General features: G+C 44.1%; 1 protein-coding gene across 2 annotated transcripts in view; it reads right to left on the reverse strand.

Annotated features, from left to right (window-relative positions):
• Positions 1 to 17,559, reverse strand: part of DNAAF11 (dynein axonemal assembly factor 11) — a 54,996-nt gene that overhangs the window by 17,391 nt on the left and 20,046 nt on the right. The window contains exons 5-10 of one of the 2 annotated variants that reach the window (XM_037048568.1): positions 16,361 to 16,554; positions 11,160 to 11,348; positions 8,494 to 8,571; positions 5,757 to 5,822; positions 2,522 to 2,591; positions 1,558 to 1,653 (exon numbers count right to left, since the gene is read on the reverse strand). In XM_037048568.1, the coding sequence (XP_036904463.1) occupies positions 1,558 to 1,653; positions 2,522 to 2,591; positions 5,757 to 5,822; positions 8,494 to 8,571; positions 11,160 to 11,348; positions 16,361 to 16,554 (693 nt within the window). Of the gene's footprint in view, positions 1 to 1,557; positions 1,654 to 2,521; positions 2,592 to 5,756; positions 5,823 to 8,418; positions 8,572 to 11,159; positions 11,349 to 16,360; positions 16,555 to 17,559 lie in introns of both variants that reach the window. The other variant, XM_037048567.1, reaches the window with a different exon arrangement.

A 17,559-nucleotide genomic window follows, 5' to 3' on the forward strand; every position in this document is an offset into this window, starting at 1 on the left:
ATATAATTTTTGTACTTCTAAGGTATATTGAACATAAAAAAGTTTACAGGTATAAAAATGAAAAGGAAAAGGGAAATAGAAGCCGTACTTGTTTAAAAGATCAGTAAGCAGGGATGGCAAGGCCTTCCCATCGGCTGCTGGGCGCCCGCACGGGGCACGCCAACCAGGGTTCGGTTTCCTGGTTTCCTTCTAGGAGGCAGCAGCTACCATTTAGGCTTTGGCTCTTCCATTAGAATGAAAGTTAAAAAAAACAACAACCCCCCCCCCCCAAATCTGCTGATCATAGGGCTACACAAATGTCTGTATCAGAGTGTGGCAGTAATTAAGTTATCTCTTCGATTTCTCTGTAGGGCATTCTAATTAGCATATATTTCCTTAATTTGTTGCAGTCACCAAGGACAATGCAATTGTTACTGTTATGTTTATTTTCTTGCTTGACAACAAATTATATTTGCTACTTTATTGCCTCAGAGTAAAAATGCATAAATGGTTATCCATAATCAATCTGTTGCAAAACCGGCTATAGGAAAATGAAGGGTTATTAAACCATCATCAAAACCTTGTTGGTTAATAAAGTTTATACTCTTTGTGGTGGAAGCGCCTGACCCATTTGCCTTTTCTTCAGAAGCAGAACCCCATTTTAACTGGCTTATCTATTTTTCTCCTTTGAAACCTGAGTGACTTGGACAAAGCTGACCTTGCCTCTAGCTCATGCCATGGGATAATAGGAACCAAATATAAAATAACAGAAACTGAACAAAATGCTACCATGTCTTTGGCCAGGGATTGGTTGAATTGCCCAGGGTTCAGCTACAGACTTGCACTTGTCAGCTAAACTGGCTTGATCAATCCAGGGGAACTTTCATTCCACAGTGATTGGAAAGATCTCTTCGTCTCTTTATGTGAGTTGCATCAAAAGTGTATCTGCATCACCCCTCCCTCAAAAAATAGACAATAAAGAATTTTAGCTAAAATAATATCTTGTCTATACCATAAAAATGTGCAAAATAATACTAGCAATATTTGTGGAATACTCTTACTGCACAATGGATTTTATGTGTATTATCTCTCTTAAGTGTTAATTAGGACAGAGAAGCCTAGAACGGTTCATAATTTGCCCAAAGTCACAACACTGGTAAGCTCAATATTTGGAATTCAAACATGTTCTTAGATAGCCAAGGCCGACGATATCTCTCACAGTCACAGGCGAGGAGAGTACTGATCGCCACGTAATACACATGCTCGTGGTTACAAATACAAATCACGTGGTTTGCACAAGCCAACTCCCACTCACACCCTGGTCTGCAGAGGTAGGGCAGACCACAGAGGCAGGAACTCCCAGCAGGACGAGTTCCCTGAGGCCCCAGCCACATCCTAGTCTTGGTTCTCTGTTCTCATAGGTCTTTGCTCTCCTGCCTAAGCCGGTGTATGTAGATTTTCTGGCTTTCTCAATCAAAACAAAACTTGGATCAGAAGTCACAGTTCACTCTGACAGGTCAAGTACCTGCAGGCACCAACAAAACCAGACTTGAAATTGACCCAGATGGCGTTACCTACCTTGGGCATGCAGACTACTAGGTGGCCTGTGGTCTGAGACCTTTTAGCAGAGCTGCTATCAGGCTGGACTTCTGCCGGGAGGACCAGCTGAAAGGGCTGAAGATGAAGAGGGCGTGTCACGGAGTGTGGGAGCATCTTACGTGAGGGAGTAGTTACTTCAAGAGATACTTTCATTACATTTTAAGATCCATCATTCAATTTCCTAAAATGTGCTTAAACTTACTAGAAAAAATAATAAATGGGCTATGCTTGATATGCATGAACTATTTCACCTGTTTTAACGAACAGTCTAAAGAACAATCATTGATCACACACAATGCAACACTCACTGACCCGTTTACGTCCACACGGCTGACAAAGGATTCGTAGGTAAATGCCACTGTTACAAAACATAAACATATTTCCATTTCAAAGCCTTCAAGCTACCTCACATGAATGCTTAGAATTAGCAAAAACTACTATTTCAAAAATGATGAAATTACAGTTACTATAAATGAAAGCACTGACAATTTCAATTTAAAAGAGGGGAGGGGTGGACGGACTGAGCAAAAAGCAGAAAGGACTCACGGACACGGACGACAGTGTGGTGATTGCGGTGGGTGGGGCAGGGGGTACAAAGGGACTAAATGGTAGTGGGAAAAAATAGAATAAAATAAGTAAAATAAAACTGGGATATTACTTAAATCCAATTTCAAGCACGGGCTACAACATACATAATAGCTTGAGAAAAAGTACCCACGCAATAGACGCAGGTTAAAATGATTAATTTCAGCAAGTGGCACAGCGGTCAGCAACCATGGCCGATGAGCAGCGCTCCCGCCACATAAAATCGTGTGCCCCCAAACAGCTCTCTGACTGGGCTTCCCCTTTCCAGTCTAAGATTACTTGAAACAATGTTCAGGCAGCCTAGCTTAGTCCAAGGTGTCGTGGCTTCAGAAGTCGTGAGGGTGTGGGTTGCACCTACCTTTCCTTTGACCATTACCCGCACGTACGTTGGCTGCACGTCAACGTTGATTAAAGAGGTATCCATATACCTTGAAAATCCAACATATTACACATAAGAAATCTTGTGATTTTTCAAAAACATTAAGTGTGCAAGTTCATTTACAAATACAAACTCACACATATGGGACCTACCATTGTAAATGCAGAGTTTTCCATGCTAAACAGGTCTTAAGAAATTAGCCTTGAGTTAAAGCCTCAGACCAAAGGAAATTTGGTACATCAGCGATTTCATTTTTAGACCTGCCAGCGCACTTGGCATTGAGTGCCCCTCACCCAAAAACATCAGAGGCCTGAGACACCAGAGGTTTGCAAAAAACACAGAATGACATGTTTTTTCATGAATATTTTATTTTAGGCCCCTCAGACCGACCTGAACAGCCGGGACTGCTGACTGAACTCTGTGGGGGTGGGGCGGGGAGGGGGGTCCCACCCCCAGCTCCTGCTTCCTCCGTGGCTCTCCACCCACTGCTGCTGCCCTGATGCCATGCCCCCTGGGAAGGCACACCCTGCAGCGAGAGCGAAGCCGCCTCTGGGGCAGTGTCCCCAGGATCAGGTGGCCAGTGACTCTCCTCCCTTCCCGAACAAATGAAACATGCAGATCTCACCTCCCTCCTTTAGCCAAATAGCCATTATCACACATTTTTAATAGCGATTATGAACATTAGAAAATGCAGTGATGATTCAAAAATCGGAAACATCCAGCAGGTAGGTGACCCTAGGGTTCCAGGCACGGGCTTCAGTCACACAGTCCTGTGACAAGGACTCCACACCTTCCTGCTTTATTACCTTGCACTATGTTCTTTTACCTCTCGAAGCCTCAGTTTCCTCCTCTGTGAAATGGGCATATGAATAGTGCCTATTCCCTTAGATTGCTATGAAGACACATGCATGGTGCCTAGTACACAGTTAGTGTTTATAAAGCACCATTCAGTTGTATTTAGTAAAAATTACAACATTAGCCCCAACTGGTGTGACTCACTTGGTTGGTATCATCCCACAAAGTGAAGGGTTGCCGGTTCAACTCCCGGTCAGGGCATGTGCCTGGGTTGCAGATTTGGTTCCCAGTCAGGGCATGTGTGAGAGGCAACCAATGGATATTTCTCTCTCACATTAACATGTCTCTCCCTTTCCTTCTCCCTCCCTTTCCCTCTAAAAATAAATGACATCTTTTTAAAGTTTATGATAATAAGGAATAGCACCAAGGTCTCCTGAAATGTCATGTGTAGTATCTACCACACGAATGGATGACATGTTCTTTTCCATGCTCAGGGCCTCCTGAGGTGCTCACCTGTGCCCCCCCCAACCGCCCCCCACGAGATCTCTGCAGGCCTTTCCTTCCCTGAAAACAACCTCCTGCCGTGCTGCACAGACCTCACCACTGCTTTCTCCTCCTCATCTTTTCAGGGCCCGCCCTGCTGACTTTCCTGACCACACCCCCCGTGACAAACTACACACACTGTCCTTCCCTGTCCCCAGCCTCTGTCCCTCTCCCACAGGGCACTCTTCTCCTGCTGTGAGGACTTACTGTTTGCCTGCCTGCTGACTGTCTGTCTGCCCCGCTGGGCCTCAAGCTACAGGAGAGTGGTGACTGTATTTAGGACCAGCCAGATATGGTCTCCCAGTGCCTGCCACATAGTAGGTATTCTATTGGTATTCATTGAATGAAGGCAGGCAGGATACGCGAATGAATGAGTGAACCTCATGAGTGCGGCCACAATGAAGATAACAAGGGATTTTAGTTTCACTGGTTTAGAAGCATCATGGGAATGGAAGGATTTCACTACTAGACAAGGAGACATGTCCCTGCTCCTTAAAAATGCACACACACGGGGGTGGGGGAAGTTTTCCTTTAAAAATTGAAGGTGAGGCAGTCAACAAAGCTAAAAAGAGAAAAAACTGCACATTCATTAAACTCCAGGAATAAGGCCTAAAAGTGGAAAGGCCCAAAAAAGATGTACCAGAGAATGTTTAACTGGAGAAACAGTGAGGGGGCAGCTTGGGGAGCTGGAGGAACAGCGGGCAGGGAGCCGGAGGCGAAGGGCTGGGAGCTCCTTCAAGGCAGGTCAGGCGACCGGGCCGCACAGGGTTAGGGGGCAGGCTGGAGGATTGACAGGTACATGGGAGAGGCAGCTGAGGTGCAGAAGAAGGGACCACACCAAGAACTAGCCCCTATTCACAACAGCCAAGGGGGGAAACCACCCAGATGCCCATCGACTGGTGAGTGAGTGGCTGAATGTGGTATATCCGCACAGTGGAATATTAGCCAGCCACGAAAAGGAGGAGATTCTGACAGGTGCTATGGCACAAATGAAGCCTAAGACATCCCGCTATGTGAAAGAAGCCAGACACAGAGGTCACATGTGGTTCAATGCACATTAAGTGTCTGCGGGGGGCAAATCTATGGAGACAGAAGGCAGATTAGGGGTTGTCAGGGAAAGAGGAAGCAAGGAGTGACTACTTAACATTTTGGGGCTTCCTTTCCAGGCAATGAAAACTTCCTGCAAGGAGACAGTAGTAATGGTTGCACAACATGTAACTTTATTAAATTTCACTGAGTTACACACTTGAAATGGTGGCACTGATAAATTTTAATTTATGTATTTTACCACAGTTAAGAAAAAACAGTTGGAACTAAGCCTGGGGGTGCATGTGCTGGCTTCTCCAATTCCTCTCTTCACTTTGACAAGACTCTCTCTCTGAAAAACTTTCCCTTCCTGGGTAATTCCAGGATAACAATCCCTCCTGCTTCACTGGGTTATGAAAGATTAAATAAAATAGAGCATGTAAAACAGTCCTCAAACCGAGAAAAGCCTTTATTATAACTCATGCATACAAATGCTCACTGGTCCCTATCATCAGTATCCATCCCTCCACACCTCCATCCCCCAGCCATTCCTCTGCTTACTGAGTTCCTACCAGGGGCCAGGAACTGTTTTAGGTGCTGGAGATATCAGGAGGGAGGAACAAACAAGCAAAACAAAGTTCTTGCCTTGACCAAAATTTTTAAAAATACAAGTGAATTCTAAAAGCCCGGGGTGGGGGCAGGGGCGTAGCGAGAAGTGTTGGGAGAGTGGTAGGTGCTGCTTTGTATCAAACCAAGTTTCATTTCAAAAGGTTTCACACCTCAAGAGACCGCCCCTGAGAATGAAAAGGCGGAAATGCCATTAAATACATGCACAATAAAATGCCTTTACCTGTACACAGCCAGGTCCAGGATGATCTGGTTACGTTTTTCATCCTCTTTCAAAGAGAAATCAAGTCTAAGGAATAATCCATTTCGGGGGAAAAAGACAAAAAGGAAAAAGATGATGTCATTAGCAATATTTTACAAAACACCCTCATCCCACTATCAAAAGTAAATTTCATTGTAATTATATAATAATTTCCAATGAACAATAGGATGTCTATGTTAATTTAAAAATGTCAACAGGAATCTGTAGTATATTCATAAACTATTTGTTGGCACTGTGTAAATGTGAGAATCTTAAGGTAAATTACAACAAACAAAAGAGCGTTGGTGCAGAGATGGGGACATCTGGTGGTTAAAGTCGTCTTTTCCACATTGTTGGAGCTGCTAGGAGCAAATTCAACACTGCAAATAGTATGGAGAACTAAACGCTGTACTTCTCTCCCCTTGTCCAATATTCTGTTTCTGAAGTTTTAAACAGCCTCGGCTCCTTGTTCCTCACCATCTTTTCTCTTCTCCTTTCATCGCTGACCTTCCCATCACCTTGGGAAATGCTGAAGCACTGCCCGTGGTTTATCATCTGCATCTCGCAGATGAAGAGACAGAGGCTCAGAGAAGCTGCGGTGGCTGCAAAAGAGGCCACAGGAGCCTGGAGAGGCAGGATTTGAAAGCCCCAAGTCTTTCGACTCCACCCTGAGGCTGAGTCCTAGGGGTAACTTCCACACTGTTCAGAATGACTATTTCAGAATTACTCGGTCAAATTTTATTTTGAGCACTTCACTTATCACATTACTCTGTAAAACACATAACCCAACCATACTGAAGAATATAAGCTAAACATATTCTGCCTTTCAGCAGGATGTCTGCTTCTGGCTGTCACTGTCCTTGATTTCAACAGTCCAGCTGTGCAAAACTTCAGTGGCTCAAATGACCTACGCATGTTTTATCTCATTTCAGGAGCTGTTTTACACGCTGGCCCCTTGCCTCCATTGCTACTCCCCAATTTTCCAGCCAGGCGACATAAACCCTCCCTTCATACATCACTTGCAAGGTCATTTCAGAGAGGTTTTCTACCGCAGAGATTCCCTTCATTCCCCACTACCTGCTCCCCTTTTCTCACTAGGAATAGGACCCCTGGTTTTAACTAGGAACATGGCTCTGCAGAATAAAGACTACATTTTCCAGCATCCCTTTCAGCTAGATGAGGTCATATGATTTGGTTCTATAAAGGAAAGTGTTATATGGCAATTTCCAGGAATTTTCCTCAAGAGAGTTGCTGTGTGTCCTTCCCTCTCTTCCTCCTTCATTACTCAACGGAGTAGAAGAGATTACAGGAGGCCAAGAGAGGGAGGAACCACAGAAACTGCTTAACACGCTATTGTCATTGTCCAGGTCTTGCTGACAATGCATAAGCTCCAGAGGGCACAGTGGATGGGGCTGGGGGGGGGGCAGTCTAAGAGGGGAAAGAGAATGAATTCGATTAGAAGGTGTACAGAGTCATGTGGAAATAAGACTCTCGCTGGTGACAGATGACCCAGGAGGGTTGGGAGGGATAACCACAGCACGACAGACATGGGTGGTAGAGGGGACAGGTAATCAGGGCATCATAGAATCCTCCTAACAGTATAGGTTTTAGGCGCAGGTAAAGTGCTGGGTGTGGTGGGAGAAATGGTGGTCTCACTAGGGGCCCAGAGAGCTCTAGGGGTCTCCTAAGCCCTGTGAGAGTTGATTTTTAATCTCCATGAGGAAGGGACCTGTCGTACTCACTGCTGTGACACCAGTGCCCAGCATCATGGCTTGTGCCGCACTCATGCCTGCTGGATGAAGAAGGTCTATGGGATGGGGGGCGAGGGGGAGGTTGTAACCTTGACTGTGGACATCACTACAGCTGGGCTAGCATGACCAAGTCAGACACACCACCTATCAGCTATGTGATCTAGGGCAAGTCACTTCACCTCTCCCAGGCTCTGGCTTTGGACCTATGGAAAAGAAAGACAACCTGTCATGTAGGATTGCCACACAGAAGAAATGAGTAACGCCTGGCAATCCTTCAGGATGGCACCTCTATCATGGTAATGGCTAGCAAACCAGTGATGAAAGTACACAGGGTTTGAGTAATACAATGAGGCAAACAAGATTTAGACCACGGGCTTTTTGGTCTGTATTTTGGCTACAAAAGGCCTTTATAGCTGGCTTTCTACTTTCAAACTTTAAGATAGCCAGAGAGGGTAGATCATGTATTATCATACTTGAGAATTTCCAGTTTGAATATTTTTTTTCTTTCTCATTAACTTCATGGAGATATTTATATTGATTTTTCCCCTTAGCTCTCGGATGCTTTGAGGATGTGTTCCAGGGTATAAAGTCGAAGGAAAGGAGATGTGTCAATATTCTCAGCCAGCTTGTTCATGGCAGAGTTTTAAAAATTGATACACACAGCAATAACACACTGGCAATTCTCAGGCATGAAACTGTAGACAGTCTGGAGTCTCAGGCCATGCATGAATACCAAGGACTTCTATATGTCAAGGTCATTTTCTGGGCACCAAGAAAACCAAGTGTGACATTATGCACCTGAAAACATAATGAACACTTTGCTTTCGGACGTGCACAAATGTCATTCTTACTAGGCATGGAGCTTGCGAGGGAGGTCAGGAGGTCAGACATACCCTCCGCAGGCACGCCTGTCATCACAATGACAACTCCACAGAGTTAGCGCCTGCAGAGTCCCCGGCCTCACGTACTTGGGCTCATTGACGTTCAGGGCTCGCCCGTCTTCCGTGATCAAAGTCCTGGGTGCTTTCACTTTCTTCTTCTTTGCACTTCAGATTAGGGGTGGGTGAGAACACGGGGCGGAGGGAAGAGGGGAAAACAAACAAGGAGAATATAAAAGTAATTGATATTTTTTGAGAAACAGTTCAGGAAAAATTAATCAGATATTTGAGAACATGTCAACAATTTACTGTTAGGAAGTCCATTCCATGCTGGAAATCGACAAAGCCAATGTCTGTGTGGTCGTATCTACATCTGGGACCGAGACAATTTGCCAGATGATTTAATGGGTGGGAGGGGGAGTGTTTTTCATGAAATACCCATTAATATTCAAATAGGTCTATTTTATGCATGACTTACCCAGATCACTGTCAATTCTCCATTTGTGTATGTAGCTTCTGCTTTAGTTAAAATTGCAATTTTTAAAATGCCAAGTAGCATCCATTTTATAGAAATGAAAACACCAGGCCACGAGGGCCTGTGTAAGGGGAGGTCTAACCTCTGCACCACCTGTGGTGGCCAAGCCTGGACGGGGCCCAGATGCCAGCGGCGGAGTGACTCAGCCAGTGGCAGGCTTGTCCTGCCAGGAGGGGGTATTGTGTTGCGGTTAGAAATGTGCTCGCTTTTTACCTACCGATATAAAAACTGACAGGAAAGTGTGAATGATGTGTTTAGTGAGAACAAATGTACCAAACAGAAGTCCATTTTCACTTTTTAAACTAAGACTCCAAATCCCACATTTGCAGAAATAATCTGTTCAATCGTAGAGGGCAGAGGACCTTCTGGTGGGCTTGACCCGAGGCCGTAACACTCACTGTGTTGACGGCGCAAGGACAGGAGGCAAAGAAATGCAGCAAAGAGGGAAGGATTCATGGATAACGTGGAAAAATGGGAGATGTGAGTTCTCTACATTGAAAATATTACTAAAATATATGAAAATTAGAATAGGCATGTATCAGATGGAAGAATAGGAGATCAGACAGACAACTTTGTTTAGATAACAAAATTGTAGGCAATTCTTTGCCTTGGATTTCTATTTTTCTTTCTTCAATTTTATTTTTCAACCATGGTTTATATTCGACATTATTTTACATTAGATTCAAGTGTACAGCATAGCGGTCAGACAACTGTATACTTTACAAAGTGTTCTCCCCAATATTTCCAGTACACAGCCAGCACCATACATAGTTTCTACAACATTATTGTTCTTTTAGTATTGATTTTATGTCAGTTAACTTTATTTTAAAACATAAATTTATTCAAACTTTTCTGCCTCTTACACTGGGTCCCCCGGTCCAGTAAGTTGATATCCCCATGAACTATTTTATTCTCTAGGAGCCAGGACGATTAACGCCCGTCCACAAAGCACAGACAACTCCAGAACCCGGGGGTGTGGGTGGAATGCTGCGTGCGCCCTGCACAGAGTGGCTGGGCTTTCATTCACATCAGCCATTCTTTCCTTAGGCTGTTGGAGAAAGAAAAATCTCTCCATCTCTCAGGCTCAACAAAATGTCACTTATATATATCATATTATATATGTACATGTACATATATATGTGTACATATATATCAGAAATACAGTACTTATTCAATAAACCTGCGGAATTTTCATTTCAAAGAGTCTTGGAGCCAGCAAAGCACTATTATGTTTATTGGCCCGTCTGATTCTCTTGACAATACAGGGGGAGGTAAGGCAGGGGTGTGAGTCCCTGTTTAATGGGTGAGGGAACAGACGAGGTGCAGCTAAGTACGAGCCAAAGCCATGCCAAGCAAGCAGCAGAGTGGCCACGTGGACCCACGGCCTCCGACGTGATGCTATGCTCTTCCCAACCACTGACTGGCCTCTCGGTACACAAACCGCCAAATTTTATAAACAAGTGCTTTGGACAAAAATCCTACTCTCGTTTTTGCATCTCCCTGACTATCTCATTAATAAAGAAAATGTTACGAAAGCAGCAGAGATTGCTAATTGCTTTGCTACCCTTCTGGTTTCTTACTATATTTCAGAGCTAATTGATCGCATTCCCAAGCTCATGAATTTTAAGTATTCCCGTAAGTGATACATTTTACGCAGTAGACTTAAGCAGCGATGTGAAGTGGAATGATGCAGAGCCTATCTCTTAAAAAGCTGCTCTGAAAATAATAGCTTAAGCATTCTAGCTGCTAACAAATTATATCTAAATAATTTGAAAGTGAAAGCTTACCATTAAATGTCCAAGAGAGTTGTATTAGGAGAAAATATAGCATCTAATGAAACTAATTACTGATTTTGCAAATTAAAAGGAACTCATTCATCCCACAAAGTGGCCCTGTCCCTAGTCCCGTGATGGCTTGTATCTCTAACCCAGTCCTGCTCTGACTCCACACATTTAAAGTGGTTACAAAACCAAAGACATACAAACAAAACCCTACCCAAAATGCCATTGATTCGAGGTATTCTAAAGAAGGTCATTTGGTAGTAATACATGTTAGTGCATACAGTTCAACAAAAAACGGAACTTAAAAAAAAGCGAAGCTTACATGTGATGGCTAACAAAGGCTGAACACAGATCTCGAGTCAAAGGGACGTGCAACCATAAAAATACAGTCTCCAAAAGAGCGTTAGCTCACTCTCGGCAACAGGGAAACAATAGAATACCTTAATTTTTCCTGGTCTTTTCGTTGTTTCTCCATATGCCTCAGAGTTTCCAGTCTAGACTCGGGAGTGAACAGAGAGGGTTTATTCCAGAATTCCAGGTCATCTTCACTGTCACCTAACTTCTTGGTTGGGTCCCCGCCTTGCGCTTCTGGTGCCTGGAGGTGACCTTTGCTCTCTGCAGAAGTCGGGCTAGGAAAGGACCAAAAGACACCCAGCAGGTAAGGTGGCTGTGTGAGCTTCATCCTTAGGGCGGCCCCTGAAACATCACACCCATTTTCCTTGTGTTACCTTCCTACCCCAACCAGACGGGTCTGAACCAGGGCTTACCCGAACCGGGCTGGAGGGGCTACTGCTGAGCACAGGGCAGGCCCTCCTCATCTGGCACCAGGAGGGCGGGTGCAGAAGTCTGATGCAAGCGCTCACACCCAGGCCCATGGGAATCACTGGGGAGCTTTATAAAAAGCGCAGATTCTCGGGCTCCCACAACAGAGTCTAGTTCAGTAGATTTGCAGTGAGGCCCAGCAATCTGTGTTTTATAGTATTTTGCAGGAGGCTCCAATGAGCAGACAAGCTACAGGGCTGCTCGGCCTTGGCAATCACCCGCTCTCCAGAACTGCACCCCTCAACCTGACCCTCCCAGAGCATCTTTCTAACAGGAAAACTAGGTCATGTGATTTCCAGGTTCTCTAGCTCCGAACTTCCCGAGTGGGACATGTGAGGTCCCCATGGAACGACCTCTACTTCTCGTGGATAACTTGAGTTTGTAGTTTTATGGGGTAAGACTACCATGCTTTCTTTTTCTTTTAATATTTTATTTATTTATCTCTAGAGGGGAAGGGAAGGAGAGAGGGAGAGAAACATCAATGTATGGTTGCCTCTTGTGAGTCCCCCGCCGGGAACTGGCCTGCAACCCAGGCATGTGCCCTGACTGGGAATCAAACCGCGATCGTGTGGTTCGCAGGCCCGTGCTCAATCCACCTAGCTATACCAGCCAGGGCCATGCTTTCTTTTTTATTCATGTTTTGTGGACTGTCAGCAAATTAAAGGATACCTCTAAATGGGATCAGGTCAGTATTTTATGAGATACTGAATGTCTGTTCAATACGGACTCAAGAAATTTTTATGGAGCATCTTCTGTGTGCCAGGCACCAGAGACACAAGCCCAGTCAAGACAGACAAGGACCCTGCCTTGGGAGAGTGTGTTCTAGCCGAGAGAAATTGAGCGTGGCCCCACAGGACACAGGGACAGCCTTGTTTCTTCTTGACAGGAGAGCCGCCCCTAGTCCCCGACCCTGACTCCGTCAGTGACTCACTGTTTCAGTGAGTCCCCTCCAGAATGAGGAGGTTCTGAAAGGGCTGACGCCCGAGGGACAGCCAGTCCCAGGGGGGAACAAGCGGGCACCTGTAAGAAACCCAACTGGATGCTTCTACCAAAATGTGCAGAACAAATCATCTTAGGCTTCTGTAAATTTTTGTAAACCAAGAATAGAAAGTGGTCCCAACACAATGTATCTGCCTATTATAACTCTGATGCAAAACACCAGGGAAAATACAATGAAAAAGGGAGATGATAACATAAACATATTTGTGAACATAGGTTAAATAGTATTTAAAACACTAGCAAAATGGATGCAGCAATGCATTAAAAATATATCATGGGCCCTGGCTGGTGTGGTTCAGTGGACTGAACACCAGCTTGTGAAGCAAAGGGTTGCTGGTTCGATTCCCAGTCAGGGCATGTGCCTGGGTTGCAGGCCAGGTCCCCAGGAGGGGACATATGAGAGGCAACCACACATTGATGTTTCTCTCCCACTCTTTCTCCTTCCCTTCCCCCTCTCTAAAATATATATATACACATATAATGGACAAAGTGAGTTTATTTTAGAAATTCAAGAATGGCTAACTATTGGAAAAGCTATTAATGTGATTCCACTCGTTAACAGAAAACATGGTTATCTCAATTGATGCACGAAAAGCATCCAGTGAAAGCCAGACTCTGCGACGATGAAGGCTCTTCACCAACTTGGAATGAAAGAAAACTTAACCCTACCAAAACCTCACAGCAAACATAATATTTAATGGTAAACTTCGGGAGCGTTCTTCTTAAAGTCAGGAAGAGGAACCAACACCAGTCTTACTGCTGATACTCTGCCCCACTCTTGAGGCTCAGCAAACATCCTAAAGAAAACAAAGAGCAGTGCTGGCTGGTGCAGCTCAGTGGATTGAGCACTGGCCTGAAAAGCAAAAGGTCACCAGTTTGATTCCCAGTCAAGGCACGTGCCTGTGTTGTGGGCCAGGTCCCTGGTTGGGGGGTGTGCGAGAGGCAACCACACATTGAAAATACAATGCCTTTCTCCTTCCCTTCCCTTTTTTCTAAAAATAAATTAAAATCTTAAAAATACATAGGGCAGAGGTAGAAAGATTGGAAAAAAATAAGTTGCTATTTATAAAAAAAATGTTTTTCTTCCTAGAAAAGGCAGGATAATCTCCTGACAAATTATCACATCTTTTTAAAAAGTCCATCCAGATAGTTTAACACAATATCAGTATGCAAAAATCATTTGTCTTTTTATACATCAGCAAGAACCAATTACAAGTTTCTTCTTAAAATCCCATTCTATAAGATACTTAAAAATAAGTCTAATGAAATGTGATGTGAGATCTTTATCGAGAAAATTACAAAACTTTACTGAAGGACTCAAAAGGTCTAAATAAATAGAGAGCCATTCTAAAAAGTTCAGCATGAAAAGAACCAATGTCGTGAAGATGTCAACTTTCCCCTAATTAATGTATAAGTTAAATGCAATTCCAATCAAAATTACACTGGGGATTTAGGGGATTTTGAATAGCAGAGTCTAAAATTCTAAAGAAGAAGAAGAATTTAAGAAGAGCCAAAGTAGTTTTGAAGACTGAGACTATCTCCTACCAAATACCAAGGTTTAGCATAAAGGAACAGGGATTCAGACCCTGTGAAGGGGCTCCCTTGGAAAGGTCTGAGAGGCCAGAGTGGGCCCACGAGCCCACAAGCAGGGGTGCGTGGTGAGGGCAGGGTCACGGGTCGGTGGGGTCAGGACCGCACCTGAGCAGCTGGTGCAGACAGGCAGCTACCCGTCTGGGAAATGACTAGTACCCCACACTGCAGTGCGAAGCTGATTCCAGACAGACATGCTGAGGAGGCAAAGAATTTCGTAAACAAGACGACAGAGGACAAAAATAAGGTCAGCTACATGGATATTTTTGAATTCTATTAAGGAGAATCACTTATTAAAATTAAGAAGTCACATATTGGGAAAAGATAGTTACAAAGCATATAACCACCAAAGAAACTGCATTCAGAACGCAGAAGAACTGTAAGTCAATGAGAAAAAAAACTCACAGCTGATTTAAAATAGGCAGAGAACCTGAGCAGAACCAAAACAGAAGAAAGCTAAATAGCCAATAAACATATAGGAAGATATTTGAGATATTCAACTCACTTGTAATTCTACATATTCGAATTAAGTATAAAGTGCTGCAAATAACCGCCTTGATTGGCTGATGTTTTTAAATCTCACATTATCTAGTACTGGCAAAGATTATATGTGTATAAGTTAATACGCTTTCAAAAACAATTGGTAATTAATGCATATAAACTTGAAAAGATGCTCCTAATTGATGATGTGGCAACATCATCGCCAACATCCTGGAGAAGCCTTGACCCCTGCACAAGGGGGCGTGTGCAGCATCGGGTGGAAAAACGAAAGAGGCAGAACAACCCGACAGCCACCCGGAGGATGACAGGCTGGTCTTCAGCGGGCAACCAGCCCCAGGGAGGGCTGCACATGATGTCCGGGCCGGTGCGCCCTCTGAGTGGTCAGGACCAGTGAGTCACTAGCTGTCAGGTGCTTTCCGTATCACCTGTGGGGTGCACTGTGCTTTATTCACCCAGCGGAGTGTTAGTCCCCAGTCAGAACAAAGGGACTAGTTCCACGTGTCTTCATATGCTTAAATCTCAGAAACACAACGTTGAATGAAAATCAGATCAGTAGAAAGACAATCATTCACGCTAAAAAACACACACACCAAACCTCACCTGTGTAAGGAGGCATAATCACCTCGTAAATATATAAGATCGGGGTGGGAGCGGCACACTCGGATGTGTACTGTCTGCAGGGCAGATGCCACTGTGGACCACAAGGAGGACAGGGTGTGGGAGGAACCCTCGGGTGGGGCGGGGGGGGGGGGGCTTCTGCTCTGTCAGTGATATTCTATTTCTTATTTTAAAAGAGATCAGCCCTGGCTGGTGTGGCTCTGGCTCCAGCTAATGACTGAGTGCCGGCCTGCGAAACAAAGGGTCACTGGTTCGATTCCTAGTCCCGGCTCGTGTCTGGGTTGCTGCCCAGGTCCCCAGTAGGGGGCGTGCAAGAGGCAACCACACACTGATGTTTCTCTCCCTCTCTTTCTCCCTCTCACTAAAAATAAATACATAAATAAAATCTTTAAAAAAGAGAGATCAAAGCAAACATGCAAACAATTGACATTTATTAAGTCTGCATGATGGAATTATAGCTGCCTAATATTTTAATATTTACTTATGTCTGAAAATTTTATAATCATTATTTTCTGAAGCCTAAGAGATTCTGTTATCAAAATATTTAAAGCTTTTTACTGTATAGAATCAAATCAACTGACTATAGTTGCAATTCACCTGAACAAGAATAATTCATGCTTGTAAAAAAGACCAATTAAAGGCTTATTAATCACATTAAAATGTATTCATTATGTAATTCACAAAATAGAATATTTTATGATGCAATCAAAACTAAGCAATTGATAATAATGTGATTTGCATTTGACTTATCTAAAATACCCCTACTCTACAAGCCAAAGTCTAACGCACCTGCTAATTTATCTCTGCTGTGCATCTTTCAGGCAGATTCTGTCTGAGGATAAGTTTAGATGCAAACGTAAATTGTTAGTTTGGAAATGCTCTATTTTCAAAGGGAAGAAAGCCTTGAGGGATCATCACAAACAGTGGGATGCTCACAGCCTCCCCCCGAAATTCACATAATAACGTATTCTTCACATTCATCGTCTGGAATGCAAACGACGCTGTGAACACCTTGGGAAAAGAATGTGGTCAGCTGCCCCTAATAGAAGATAGCGTGAAAGTAAACTGATAATTTACATACAGAGCGGCACGGATGCCTGTGTCCCAGCACCTGTCAAAGTCCGGGCGACTTCCCTCCTCCTCGTGTTCATGCTCTTCTTGAAGCTTCCTCTGAGCCTCTTTCTTGTCTTTGGCTCGTTTGAGGCAGTAAGCTCTCTCCTGCTCTCTGATTTGCCGTTCAATTTCTGGAAAGTTCTGTAACGCCTGAATCCTTTCAGAACGTTCTATTTCTTTACCATCCAACCACTTGAATAAAAAACAACCAACACAAAGCAATTATTCAAGAGCTGTGATTTGAACTGGCCCCAAGGTGACATTGATTGGAATATTTAAACTTAGAAATAATAAATAATGCACCATAGTGATATGGGAGACATCAGACACTCTGATCTAAGTCAATGTTTATTTCGCACAATTGACACAGATTATAAATGGTCTCTGATAAGTAGGTCTTCTGTGGAAACCGATGACTAATGACGAGCTCTCCAAATGCAAGTATATTAATTCTGTAAGTACTCATTGTATCAAGGATTTCGATGCCCCAGGTCAAACCGTAGCTCCAAAGTATAATAATGACCCTTCCCAAATGCTCTCTGCAAGAAAGGGCCTTATACTGTACATCACATGAAATTTCGCTCTAATACGTATGACCTCACGTTCTACCCCCTCCAGGAGAGGTCACCGACTGAGTGGGCTATTAATTGTTATGGTCCCTGTTGACACTGGTATTTTCATAGTGATTTTCCAAGTTGAAATAGACAAAGGAAACACCAACCCAAAACCTATAGCTTCAAAGCTACCAGTTTAAAGATACCCTTCTCTTTACCCAGCTCGGGTCTGCACACAGAGGGGAGGTATTTAGGAAGGTGTGGTCGGGTGAAACACGCCCCTCCTCCCAAGAATAGACAAGTTCTAACTTTACACCGAAAAAGGGACTTCGTAGACATGATTAAATTGAGGGTTTGGAGACGGGGAGATTAGGCAGATTGCCTGAGGGGGCCCAGTGTAATCCAGAGAGTCCTTCCGAGGAAAAGAAAGAAGAAGGCGGAAGTGTCAGGGTCAGAGTTAGGGAGAGATCAGAAGGCGCTTCACTGCTGGCTTTGAAGAAGAAGGGCAGGCCCAGGATCTCAAAACCGCAGGCACCGCGCAGAAGCTGAAACACACAGGGAAACAGACCCCCTCTGCAGCCTGCTGAGGAACGCAGCCCTGTGGACACCGCTGTTTTAGGCTCCTGACACCTACAATCTAAGA

Source organism: Sturnira hondurensis, unplaced genomic scaffold, assembly GCF_014824575.4.
Source record: "Sturnira hondurensis isolate 20B ecotype Veracruz unplaced genomic scaffold, ASM1482457v3 Scaffold0006413, whole genome shotgun sequence".
Lineage (NCBI taxonomy): Eukaryota > Metazoa > Chordata > Mammalia > Chiroptera > Phyllostomidae > Sturnira > Sturnira hondurensis.